Below are 13,944 nucleotides of genomic sequence, written 5' to 3'. Positions count from 1 at the left end.
GAAAAGCTTTTTTGGAAACAGAAGTCTCTGAAAAATTCGCAGAGCTTTAAGGCATAATGCATTAAGGCTTAAGGCATTAGGGGCTGGTTTAGCACAGTGGGCTAAACAGCTGGCTTGTAATGCAGAACAATGCCAGCCACGCGGGTTCAATTCCCGTACCGGCCTCCACGAACAGGCGCCGGAATGTGGCTACTAGGGGCTTTTCACAGTAACTTCATTGAAGCCTACTTGTGGCAAGAAGCAATTATTATTATTATTAATGTACGGCCATCAAATACCGTTTTTCAGTAAGGGGACATAGTATACTATAAGAGAGACAATTGTAATGTATGGAAAGGCCCAGGGAAGATCATCGGCATAGATCGCAAAACAAATATTTTGCAACATGGCAATCAGACTGTTAGGGTACATTCATCAAGGATAATAACATAAGAACATAAGAACTAGGAGCAGGAGTAGGCCATCTGGCCCCTCGAGCCTGCTCCGCCATTCAATGAGATCATGGCTGATCTTGGGTACAGATTACAAATTCTCAAGTTTAGACAGAGCAGACAAACATGATGAGGAACCAGGGTCATCTGGTATGCACGTGTTACTGAACTATGAGGACCAGTTAACTGACAGAGACAGGGTTTCTGTGGAGGAACATAATACTTCTGATGAATTAGAACTGGCCATTTTTCCAAAAGGACAACTGCCAAAAGTTGGCACAAAAGTGACATACTTGCCTGAAGGGTCTCGTCAATGGAAGGATGCATCTGTTATTAGTAGAGCAGGGAAGGCCACTGGAAAGTATAAACATTGGTTGAATGTACAGCATTCAGGGGAGGGTGTCAAGACAATGGATTGGGAACACAAAGTTCAAAAATGGAGGTGACAGAATCGCAGTGCAAGTTCAGACAGTACATCGGATAGTGAACAGGTTCACAGGAAAAGGTGAAGAACTATTGAAAGGACATCCCACAGCAGAAGGGAAAGATCAAGCAGTAGCAGTACAGAACGAGATACCAGGCGGGAGAGGGATGTAGTTTGTCAAGGTCGCGGAACATGGGTAACACTATGAAGACTACTAGGAGTAGAATCCCAAATGCACGTGAGATTTTGGTGGCTTCAAATAAATTGGATGAAAAAGTTATCAAAGAATTTGGGGTATACACGGAAGTACCGGATAGGGGACAAAGAGCTCTATCCCACAGATAGATTTGCACGGAAAAGGTTCTTCCGGATGGAACTTATAAGGCAAAGGCCAGGCTCGTGGCAAGGGGATTTGAAGAAAACTTAGAAGATCAGGATTTAAGGGTAGATTCACCTGCAGCAGGAAAGGTTATTTTAAAGATCTTCTTGGCTCTATTAGCCACAAAGGCATGGGGATGCAAATCTATAGATATAAAAGCTGCCTTTTTGCAGGGGCATCAGCTCCAGAGAGACATTTTTCCCCGTCCTCCTAAAGAAGCAGCTAACACAGAAGGGGTACTCTGGAAGTTGAACAAATGTGTATATGGATTAAATGATGCATCTAGAGTCTGGTATTTTTCGGTAAGGTCAGTTTTGTTAAAGTTAGGCTGTTGCCAGTTGAAAGCAGATCCTGCAATGTTTTACTGGCACTGTAAAGGAAATCTTTCTGGCATCTTTATGATGCATGTCGATGATTTTTTGTGAGGTGGGACTAGTGATTTCAAAGCTATTGCAATCTCAACAAAAGCCTGAGCCTAGCAGGGGCTACAGGTCGATGCGGAGACCCGCTACAACAACGCTCATGCAGCGACCAGGGGTGTGATCGAGCGGTGCTTCAGCACCCTGAAGATGTGGTTCAGGTACCTAGAGGGGCCGTCCAGCATGGTGCTGAGAGGGTCAACCCCATCGTGGCGGCCTGCTACGTCCTCCACAACTTCACACAGCAGTGAGGCTGGAGGAGGATGAACGCCAGACGAGGAGGATGCACAGGAGGGCGATGATGGGCAGGACTTGGAGCCCAGGCAGGCACGGGAGGCTGTACGATGAGTGCGCAAGGGCCAATGCGTGATTCCCGCCCTGTGACCTGGTCCCAGTTGGGCGCCTTCTGGGAGATCCGTGTCTGGATGGGCTCGGCTGCTGCTCAGCTGTCCCGGGTGGCGATGCTGTCGCCCGGTTCTAACCACTGCCCAGCAGAGGTACCAGGGACAGGAGGGTGGAATCTGAGTTGCTGCGGAGGCACCGGCATGGACCTTATCATCTCACCCTCCCTCAATGTGCCCGGGTGGTCCCCGGACGACTCCATGTGAGCGGATCTATCCTCTGGCCCTCCACCACCACCTGGCACTGCCAGTCCTGGAGGCCCGCTCTGGTCTAGACCAGGGCACACACGCCCACGGCCATGGAGCACAGGGAGTGGACCATCTCCATCTGAGACTGTGCTACATCACCCAGTCTGGGTCTGCACTATGCCAACCAGCTCCTGGGCAAAGCTGCCAACGTTCCCAGCCATGGCCTGCTGTGACTGGACCACGCTCAGAAGCGCAGCTGCAATTTACAGATGCCTCTGGCACATGGCGACCTGTGATGCGGCAGCCCTGTCCTTGGCTTTGGCCAATGCCTTCACAGAATGCCCCAGGCCTTGGACACTCTGATCTATAGCTGAAATCCTCGTCCCCAATGCCTCTACGGTAGACGCCACCCATACGGTGTTGGCCTGGGTGGCACGCATGGTTAGCACCACCTCCTGCTCCGACACACGGTTGGACTCCAACTGCGCCTGCAAGTACTCGCCTGCAAGTACTCGCCGACAGCCTCTCACGCAGTCCCGGACTCTGCCATGGGACTGTCTGTTCCAAGAGACCGAAACCCATCTGGATGGCAGCTAGTCCCTGGGATCGACCTGCCCTCTGACCGTCCGTCCCCTCGGGACTTCGGGTGGTGTGGGGGTGAGGGTGGTGTGGGGGTGAGGGCGGTGTGGGGGTGAGGGTGGTGTGGGGGTGAGGGTGGTGTGGGGTGAGGGTGGTGTGGGGTGAGGGTGGTGTGGGGGTGAGGGTGGTGAGGGTGGTGTGGGGTGGGGGTGAGGGTGAAGGTGGTGTGGTGTGGTGTGGTGTGGGGGTGGGGGTGGTGTGGGGGTGAGGGTGGTGTGGGGTGAGGGTGGGGGGAGGTGAGGGGGGTGTGGGGTGAGGGCGGTGTGGGGGTGAGGGTGGGGGAAGGTGAGGGTGGTGTGGGGGTGAGGGTGGTGTGGGGGTGAGGGTGGTGTGGGGGTGAGGGTGGGGGGTGAGGGTGGTGTGGGGGTGAGGGTGGTGTGGGGGTGAGGGTGGGGGGGTGAGGGTGGTGTGGGGGTGAGGGTGGGGGGGTGAGGGTGGTGTGGGGGTGAGGGTGGGGGGGTGAGGGTGGTGTGGGGGTGAGGGTGGTGTGAGGGTGAGGGTGGTGTGGGAGTGAGGGTGGTGTGGGGGTAAGGGTGGTGTGGGGGTGAGGGTGGTGTGGGGGTGAGGGTGGTGTGGGGGTGAGGGTGGTGTGAGGGTGAGGGTGGTGTGGGAGTGAGGGTGGTGTGGGGGTAAGGGTGGTGTGGGGGTGAGGGTGGTGTGGGGGTGAGGGTGGTGTGGGGGTGAGGGTGGTGTGGGATTGAGGGTGGTGTGGGGGTGAGGGTGGTGTGGGGGTGAGGGTGGTGTGGGGGTGAGGGTGGGGGGTGAGGGTGGTGTGGGGGTGAGGGTGGTGTGGGGGTGAGGGTGGGGGGGTGGGGGTGAGGGGGTGAGGGTGGTGTGGGGGTGAGGGTGGGGGGGTGAGGGTGGTGTGGGGGTGAGGGTGGTGTGGGCGTCAGGGTGGTGTGGGCGTCAGGGTGGTGTGGGGGTGAGGGTGGTGTGGGAGTGAGGGTGGGGGGTGAGGGTGGTGTGGGGGTGAGGGTGGTGTGGGGGTGAGGGTGGTGTGGGGGTGAGGGTGGTGTGGGATTGAGGGTGGTGTGGGGGTGAGGGTGGTGTGGGGGTGAGGGTGGTGTGGGGGTGAGGGTGGGGGGGTGAGGGTGGTGTGGGGGTGAGGGTGGTGTGGGCGTCAGGGTGGTGTGGGCGTCAGGGTGGTGTGGGGGTGAGGGTGGTGTGGGAGTGAGGGTGGGGGGTGAGGGTGGTGTGGGGGTGAGGGTGGTGTGGGGGTGAGGGTGGTGTGGGGGTGAGGGTGGTGTGGGATTGAGGGTGGTGTGGGGGTGAGGGTGGTGTGGGGGTGAGGGTGGTGTGGGGGTGAGGGTGGGGGGTGAGGGTGGTGTGGGGGTGAGGGTGGTGTGGGGGTGAGGGTGGTGTGGGGGTGAGGGTGGTGTGGGGGTGAGGGTGGTGTGGGATTGAGGGTGGTGTGGGGGTGAGGGTGGTGTGGGGGTGAGGGTGGTGTGGGGGTGAGGGTGGTGTGGGGGTGAGGGTGGGGGGTGAGGGTGGTGTGGGGGTGAGGGTGGTGTGGGGGTGAGGGTGGGGAGGTGGGGGTGAGGGGGTGAGGGTGGTGTGGGGGTGAGGGTGGGGGGGTGAGGGTGGGGAGGTGGGGGTGAGGGGGTGAGGGTGGTGTGGGGGTGAGGGTGGGGGGGTGAGGGTGGGGGGGTGAGGGTGGTGTGGGGGTGAGGGTGGGGGGTGAGAGTGGGGGGGTGAGGGTGGTGTGAGGGTGAGGGTGGTGTGAGGGTGAGGGTGGTGTGGGGGTGAGGGTGGTGTGGGGGTGAGGGTGGTGTGGGGGTGAGGGTGGTGTGGGGGTGAGGGTGGTGTGGGGGTGAGGGTGGGGGGTGAGGGTGGTGTGGGGGTGAGGGTGGTGTGGGGGTGAGGGTGGGGGGGTGGGGGTGAGGGGGTGAGGGTGGTGTGGGGGTGAGGGTGGGGGGGTGAGGGTGGTGTGGGGGTGAGGGTGGTGTGGGGGTGAGGGTGAGGATTGTGTGGGGGTGAGGGTGGTGTGGGGGTGAGGGTGGGGGGGTGGGGGTGAGGGGGTGAGGGTGGTGTGGGGGTGAGGTGGGGGGGTGAGGGTGGTGTGGGGGTGAGGGTGGTGTGGGGGTGAGGGTGGTGTGGGACAGTGTTTGACAGTCCGACGCCTCTTGAGCATCTCTGGGTTTTCTCTTGGTGGCCGTGCATTCAGTCGCCTGGGGTCGAATCTCTGGAATTCCCTCCCTATTCCTCTCCATCTCATTATCTCACCTTCCTTCTCAAACACATTCTTCAAATCAGACCTCACAGACCAAGCTTTTACCCTCACAATCCCCGAATGGCTCAGGGTCTTTTGTATTGTAATGTGTGGGTTGTCTGCCAAGCGCCTGGGTCGATGTACGATCAAAATGTCAATTGTTGTTGCTGTTCTCATCATCAATTCTGGTTCCATTTCAGGTTTTCTGTAACTCACATTCTCACAAACTCCATTCCCTTCTGACAAGGGCCAGGGTGGCAACGAGACGCTTCTGAATCATCAAGACTTATGATTGTGACAAAGATGATAGTTGAGGGAAAGGCAGTAGATGTTGTTTACATGGACTTCAGTGGAGCCTTTGACAAGGTTCCTCATGGTAGACTGGTGCAAAAGGTGAAATCACACGGGATCAGAGGAGAGCTGGCAAGTTGGATACAGAACTGTCTTGGGCATCGAAGACAGGGGGTAGCGGTAGCAGGCTGCTTTTCAGAATTTAAGGCTGTGACTAGCGGCGTTCCACAGGGATCAGCTCCGGGCCTTTGTTGTTCATGGTGTAGCTCATTGAATTATAGAATTTACAGTGCAGAAGGAGGCCATTTGGCCCATCGAGTCTGCACCGGCTCTTGGAAACAGCACCCTACCCAAGCCCACACCTCCACCCTATCCCCGTAACCCAGTAACCCCACCCAACACTAAGGGTAATTTTGGACACTAAGGGCAATTTAGCATGGCCAATCCATCTAACTGTGGGAGGAAGCCGGAGCACCTGGAGGAAACCCACGCAGACACGGGCAGACTCCGCACAGACAGTGACCCAAGCCGGGAATCGAACCTGGGACCCTGGAGCTGTGAAGCAATTGTGCTAACCACTGTGCTACCGTGCATGATGTAGAAGAAAATGGAGCTGGTCTGATTAGTAAGCTCACGGATGACAAAAAAATTGGTGGAGTTGCGGATGGTGAAGAGAATTGTCAGAGGATACAACAGGATATAAACTGGTTGGAATCTTGGGCGGAGAAATGGCAGACGGAGTTTAATCTGGGCAAGTGTGAGGCACTTTGGAAGGTCCAATGCTTGTAGGAATTACACAATAAATGGTAGAAAATGAAATGAAATGAAATGAAAATCTCTTTTTGTCACAAGTCGGCTTCAAATGAAGTTACCGTGAAAAGCCCCTAGTTGCCACATTCCGGCGCCTGTTCGGGGAGGCTGGTACGGGAATCGAACCGTGCTGCTGGCCTGCCTTGGTCTGCTTTCAAAGCCAGCGATTTAGCCCTGTGCGAGTACTGTCAGGCAGAGAGATCTGGGTGGGACCCCGTAAGTGCAGACGGTTTTAGTTGAGGCAGGGACCATGGTCGGCGCAGGCTTGGTGGGCCGAAGGGCCTGTTCCTGTGCTGTATTCTTCTTTGTTCTATTCTGTGGAACCTTTGTAATGCTCTCATTTTCTCTCTGATAGGTGCAGCGAATGCTGAAAACATTTGTTATGAAGTTAGGAATAAAAATGGAAATGAATTTGGACACTGTGGCAAGGATGAGAATGATAAATACATAAAGTGCAGACCTAAGTGAGTTTGTCTGGAAATTCCAGCTTATTTAGTGCTCCCAGCACACTTCTCGTACTGAGTGTAATTGTAAAGATTTTGCTGTTTCATTTCTTTATGAATTAATAATCATGTGATGAAGTTTTACACCGAGAAATCAGAGATAATTTGTCACAAAATCAAACACGAGGTCTTCACTCAAGGTGCATTGATGCTGCTGATTTAACACAGAGCTCTAATACACATCTCTGGCAAATCGTGCCTGTATGTGTGTCGAATTAGTTGTGTGGCTATGGGTGCGATCCAGCGGCCACGGCAAAGCAGCAGAAGTATGGGTGGCGCAGCGTGGCCGATGAAAGCTGGGAGACCCCGCTTCTGGCATCTACCTGGCCTGCAATGTCTCACGAGATCCATTGCAACCTCGTGGGACGTTGCAATGTAAATCTTGTCCATCGTGAGCGGGGTCACCTTTTGGAAAATCTGCACCTTAGAGGGAGACATCAAGTGTGACTCGAACGTGCAGATTGGCGAGGTGCCCGATGCTTTGTGATTCATCCCCTTGGCCTCAGAGACCTCAGGTGAGCGCTGGTCCTCACAAACAGGGAGCAGATGAATCTGCCTGAAACCCTGGCAGTGCCATGTGTGTGCTAGACTGGCACTGCCAGGATTCAAGCTTGGCACTACTTGGGTACCAAGCTGTCATTTTTTGCACGCACAATCGGGCTGCGGATGCCCTGCAGGGTTGTTGGGGGGCTGCGGGGTAGTGGGGGGGGGGGGGGTGGGGGGGATCCATCCTCCCAAAGTGCGTTCGGGCTGGGAGGAGGGGAAAAGTCGAGAATCGCTCCGGGAGCCCCGAAGTTCAGGAATCCATTTAAAAATGGTGTCTCGATCTCTCACTACATCGAGAGTTCCGGCGGGAGGAGCTCCCCACTGTACAAAACAGGGCTATGTGCATCCTTGGCCACCGGTTCAGGGCCTTTATACAACGCGAGTCGCGTTGAATAGCCATGTGTTTCTCGGGACTGTGAGGGCCGGGAAGCCCACAGTTAAACATGCTTGCTGGGGGGGGCTCCGGTTTGGGAGATTGCCGCCCTATGTGTGTGTTTGTGTGAATATCTCCCTGTGACATAGGCATTGCCAAAAACGCCAACATGTATTGCCCAACCGAGGTCTCAGTTGAGAAAGTGGTGATATGCTATCTTCCAGTTATTAGGGAGGACGTTCTGCATTTTGACCCTGTAAGGATGAAAGAGCAGCGATATAATTCCAAGTTGGTACTTGCAGATGGTACTGCTGAGCAACTGTTGCCCTTGTCCTACTGGGTGGTAGAGATCGTGGGCGCAATCTGATAGCCATGCGCGACTCAGGACGTGGCGTGGCCGGAACTTCTCGCGAGAGGCTTCTCCTGAGATTCGCCTCGCTCGTTACGCCTCATGATATCTAACAGCATCTCATGAGGCGTCAAAATCTGGATCTCACCCACAATAGGCGGGACCCAGATCTGTATATTCAGGTAGGTAGTTAGCCTCACTGGAATATATCTACACCGGATCTACCCAGTGCCTGGGATTAAACCCTTCACGCCGACACCGTTTAGCACTGCTTTCCAGCATGGACCAGGCAGAACAGCACTTGGGGTGGTCGGAGGCCCCCTTGTGGTCAGCCACTGGGCAGGGCTGTAATAATAATAATGATAATAATGATCTTTATTGGCACAAGTAGGCTTACATTAGCACTGCAATGAAGTTACTGTGAAAAGCCCCTAGTCGCCACACTCCGGCGCCTGTTCGGGTACACAGAGGGAGAATTCAGAATGTCCAATTCACCTAACAGCACGTCTTTGGACTGTGGGAGGAAACCGGAGCACCCGGAGGAAACACACACAGTCACGGGGAGAATGTGCAGACTCCGCACAGACAGTGACCCAAGCCGGGAATCGAACCCTCTGTGAAGCAATAGTGCTAACCAATGTGCTAACGTGCCGCCCTACTGATGTTACACAGGTATTTTGGCACTACTGGCTTGGCACGTGGCAGTGCCAACCAGGCACTATGGCCAGGCGCACTGCCAGGCAGGGGCACTGCTAGGGTGCCAAGCTGGTGTTGCCCAGGTAACATCCTGCCCAGCTGGGGATTGGGCTCAGGGGTGCCCTGCCCTTATGAGGGGCACTCATGAACCCCCTAATTGCAAAATTGGGGCATTGCAGGGGGTCCAGGGTTCACAATGGGAGGTAGAGCAACGGGGGTACAATTTAAAAATTACGCCCCAATTTCTTTCTTCACTGGCAAGTTGAGCTCCTCAATGCAGGAAATGAAGGTAAGAGCAGCCACGGCAGGGCCCTAAAAAAGCACAGAGTTCCGTTTCATCGCGGTTGTAATGTTCTTGTCGGATGGCCTGGTTTATTACAAGAACACTTGTAGCTAAAGCTGTGAACAATTTATTAACATTAACTGTGGGTCAAAAAGTGGGCTAAACAGCTGGCTTGTAATGCAGAACAAGGCCAGCAGCACGGTTCAATTCCCGTACCAGCCTCCCCGAACAGGCACCGGAATGTGGCGACTAGGGGCTTTTCACGGTAACTTCATTGAAGCATACTTGTGAAAATGAGCGATTATGGTTATTATTATTAAATATATACAAAACAACACATCTTGGTCTTTGGTAGCACTACGAACGGGATATGGCGCTCGACTCACCGATCGACAGTTCCAACGCGCCACAGCAAAAAACCGCACCGACCTCCTCAGAAGACAAACACGGGACACAACCGACAGAATACCCTTCGTCATCCAGTACTTTCCCGGAGCAGAGAAACTACGACATCTTCTTCGGAGTCTTCAACATGTCGTCGATGAGGTCGAACATCTTGCCAAGGTCATCCCCACACCCCCACTACTTGCCTTCAAACAACCGCGCAACCTCAAACAAACCATTGTTTGCAGTAAACTACTCAGCCTTCAGAACAGTGACCATGACACCACACAACCCTGCCATGGCAATCTCTGCAAGACGTGCCAGATCATCGACATGGATACCACCATTACAAGTGAGAACACCACCCACCAGGTACGCGGTACATACTCATGCGACTCGGCCAACGTTGTCTACCTCATACGCTGCAGGAAAGGATGTCCCGAAGCGTGGTACATTGGCGAGACCATGCAGACGCTGCGACAACGAATGAACGGACATCGCGCGACAATCGCCAGGCAGGAATGTTCCCTTCCAGTCGGGGAACACTTCAGCAGTCAAGGGCATTCAGCCTCTGATCTCCGGGTAAGCGTTCTCCAAGGCGGCCTTCAGGGCGTGCGGCAACGCAGAATCGCCGAGCAGAAACTGAGAGCCAAGTTCCGCACACATGAGTACGGCCTCAACCGGGACCTGGGATTCATGTCGCATTACATTCACCCCCCACCATCTGGCTTGGGCTTGCGAAACCCTACCAACTGTCCTGGCTTGAGACAATTCACACCTCTTTGACCTGTGATTATCCCTCTCTCCAGTCGCACCGTCTGGAGCTGTAAAGACTTAATTCCCTGCAAAGACTTGCATTCAAAGTATCATCTTGCATCATTGGCTTTGTCCAAATATCTGTGATTGTGTAACCTACCTCTTCACTCACCTGAGGAAGGAGCTACACTCCAAAAGCTAGTGATTCGAAACAAACCTGTTGGACTTTAACCTGGTGTTGTACGACTTCTTACTGTACCCACCCCGTCCAATGCCGGCATCTCCTTTCGTGGTTTTTGGTAGGGTAGTGTTCTCTTCTCATATTTTCGTTAAGGTCTTTGGGATCCATACATTTGCAAATATTGCCATTCTTTTTCTTTGCACATACCATGGAATTTACCCAATCGGTAAGTTCTTCTGTTTTCTGATTACTTTTAATTTTCTCATTCTTGTCTAGCTCTTTTTTGAGGTGAATCCGAAGAGGCGCAGTTACTCTTCTTCGTGCCTTTATCACAGTCTTTGCATCATCAAAAATTACAGCACAGAAACAGGTCCTTCGGCCCTGTGAGCTTGCACCGACCATGCTGCCCATCGGAACTAAAACCCCTTCCGGGGACCATATCCCTCTATCCCCATCTTAATCATGTATTTGTCAAGATGCTCCTTAAACGTCGCTATCGTCCCTGCTTCCCCCACCTCCTCCGGCAACGAGTTCCAGGCTCCCAAATGTGTAAAACACTCGCCTCGTACATCTCTTTTAAAGATTGCCTCTTCATAATTGACTCTTCCACCCTGGGAAAAAGATTCTGACTATCCACTCTGTCCATACCCTTCATAATTTTGGAGACCTCGATCTCAACCTCCTCAACCTCCGTCGTTCCAGTGAGATCAAACCAGGTTTCTCCAACCTCCCCTCATAGCTAATGCCCTCCATACCAGGCAACATCCTGGTAAATCTCTTCTGCACCCTCTCTAAAGCCTCCACATCCTTCTGGTAGTGTGGCGACCAGAATTGAACACTATACTCCAAGTGTGGCCTAACTAAGGTTCTATACAGCTGCAACATGACTTGCCAATTCTTATACTCAATGCCCCGGCCAATGAAGGCAAGCATGCCGTATGCCTTCTTGACTACCTTCTCCACCTGTGTTGCCCCTTTCAGTGACCTGTGGACCTGTACACCCAGATCCCTCTGCCTGTCAATACTCTTAAGGGTTCTGCCATTTACTGTATATTTCCCATCCATATTAGACCTTCCAAAATGCATTACCTCACATTTGTCCAGAACTCTTTAAGTTGTATCTTGTAGGTGAATGGTAGTGCATCAAAACCTGTGAACACATGACTGAATTTGCTGGTAATGTTCTCAGAATTGTTGGAGTGTTGATCCAATCCTTTGTGGATGCTCTATACCAACTACACTAGACCTAATTATTCACAGGACTGATCACCTGTCCAAGCCCTCGGACACAATACAGAATGGGACGGAATAAACTGTGTTCTTCAGCACCACACTCAGGTCACATGCAGCATGATATTTAATGCTTGAACTATTATAATCTCTCAGAGACATTTTGTGATTTCTTCTAATCAGCTGAATTTTTAGATTTTTAAAATCAGTCATGCTGATTAAATTGGCTTTGGCACCCGTGTCTAGCTCCAATTGGAGCACTGAACCGTTCGCTTCAAGTGGTAGAAGCTAGTTGTCCTCATCGACCGCATTTATTTTAAATGGAGCATCAGTTTGCACTTTTTTAAGCGCTGGAGAATTTTTGATGTCTCCAAAAAATGATTCTTCTGTATTATTTCTCCAACAAACAATGAAGTTTCATCACTGGAGACTGTGTCTTCCCCTGTGCTGACTGATCTGGGGCTGAGCTCAGAGTGACGATTCTGAGCAAAGTGTTTTTTTCCTTTGCATTTGGAACAAAACTTGCCAAACGCTGGACACGGCCTTAATCTGTGCCTCCGACCACATCTTTCACATAGAAATACTGTGTCCTGATCTTTATCCTGTTTGTTGGTGGGCGAGGAGCTGCAAGAACTTTCCTGCCTTTTATTGGAAGTTTCCTGCCTTTTTGGGGAAAGGGCGATAAGCGGAGTGCTTTCCCCCAGGAAGCTGCCGCCATTACTGGGAAACATTTCACAATGCTGTGCTGCTAGCTCGTGAGCCTGGCAAATCTTAACTGTGTGTTCCAAAGAACAGCGCCGATTCCCTCGGCAACCGTTCCCTCGGCAACCGTTCCCTCGGCAAACGTTTCCTCAGCTTATTTTCATGCACACCAAACACAATTTGGCCCCGAATCATGGAAGATTCCACTGCACTAAAGTTATAGGTATTAGCTTTTACCTTTAAATCAGTGATGAAATGATCGATGGACTCTCCTGTCTTCTGTTAACGTGATCTAAACACACAGCATTCATAAATTTCATTCTTTCCGGGGGTGCAATGTGCATTAAATCTTCGAATTACTTTGTTAAGATTTTTACTGTCTTCCTCGTTTGCAATTTTCAACAAATTAAACACAGCAATTGCTATGGGCCTTTACGTGAACCTAATTGATCTCCTAAATTTACTGCAGTAAGAAACAGATTAAATTGTTGTTTAACACACGCCGGTTGCTGTCCACATTACCGTGAAATATGAGACTGATTGGCGGCTTCAACGACTCCATGTTGTAAATTCTTGCAGTCTGCAAAATCTTCAAACCTCTGTGGACCTCGTAGCAGGGTTCAGTGATGATGTGATAGTTTTTTTGGCTCAGTGTTTAATACCATCAAACCCTGGTACCATGTAATGTTCTTGTCGGATGGCCTGATTTATATTACAGGCACACGTTTCGCTGAAGCTATAAATGATTATGAGCATTAACTGTGGGTCAAATACATACAAAATAACCGATGGAATAATAGTATGAACAAGCTACCTCTCTCCCAGCTCCCTGGTCAGTCTCAGCTCACCTGACTCTAACATTCACTTATATACGAATGGGCCTCCTGGTGGTCAGTCTAGGAGTCCTAGCCAGGTCACAAAATCAGCATTGACAAGATATAACTTAGGATCTTCCAAACACGCAGGGGACGATTTAACAGACAAAGAAGAGAGTCCCATGTCGAGTGTGTTTAGCGAGGTCCTTCCACCGCGGTGCTTGCATCACTGAGAATGACCCTGCTGTAGTGAGGTACCCTCAATAATGATGCTTAGAGATTAAACTGTAAAGAAGGCTTTATTAGGCTAATAACTATGCTACAGATTTGGATGAGAGCTGACTGCTATACAGACCATGAGGCAGGCCTTTATGTATGGCTCCCAGATGGGCGGAGCCAGAGGCGGAGTCCCCAGGGTTCCAAGCCTGGTCTTAAAGGGGACATCACCTTACATGATGATAAGGCAGTAACCGTTCATCACATTCACCCCCTGTTTAAAAAGAGTCCGGCGGGGGTGAAGTGCCATCATAGGTCCATCCGTCTCGGCGGCCGGATCGTCCTCCTCGATCTCCTCAATTCGGGCGGTGGTGCGGCGGGCACGGACGTCCCGGTTGAGGGCACATCCGGGAGCACAGCGGTCGGAGCTTCGGTCCGGGTCGGGGCAGAGGAACTAGGCAGGGCCGGGGGTAGCGGAGCCGGTGCCGGCGGGGTGTGTAAGGGGGGGCGCAAGGGGGGGCACACAGTAGGAGCTCACCAACGGGTGGTAGGGCCGGAAGGGGGGGTGGTGTAGGGGGCGACGGGTCCTGCAGGGGAGCGGCGGGGGAAGGGGCGTCTGTGATGTAGGATCCAGCGGGCGCCAGATCCCGGAGGGAAACCGTATCTTGCCTGCCGTCGGAGTACTCCACGTAGGCGTAACTGGGGTTGGCGTGGAGCA

General features: G+C 52.7%; 1 protein-coding gene across 1 annotated transcript in view; it reads left to right on the top strand.

Annotated features, from left to right (window-relative positions):
• The window catches only part of LOC140409442 (disintegrin and metalloproteinase domain-containing protein 12-like), a 995,079-nt gene that overhangs the window by 829,769 nt on the left and 151,366 nt on the right, over positions 1-13,944 (top strand). The window contains exon 13 of the mRNA XM_072497875.1: positions 6,548-6,656. Coding sequence (XP_072353976.1) covers positions 6,548-6,656 — 109 coding nt within the window. The remainder of the gene's footprint in view (positions 1-6,547; positions 6,657-13,944) is intronic.

Source organism: Scyliorhinus torazame, chromosome 3 (genome assembly GCF_047496885.1).
Source record: "Scyliorhinus torazame isolate Kashiwa2021f chromosome 3, sScyTor2.1, whole genome shotgun sequence".
NCBI classification, from domain to species: Eukaryota; Metazoa; Chordata; class Chondrichthyes; order Carcharhiniformes; family Scyliorhinidae; genus Scyliorhinus; species Scyliorhinus torazame.
Note: the sequence above shows the minus strand (reverse complement) of the source record. Positions and strands in the feature narration are given on the sequence as shown.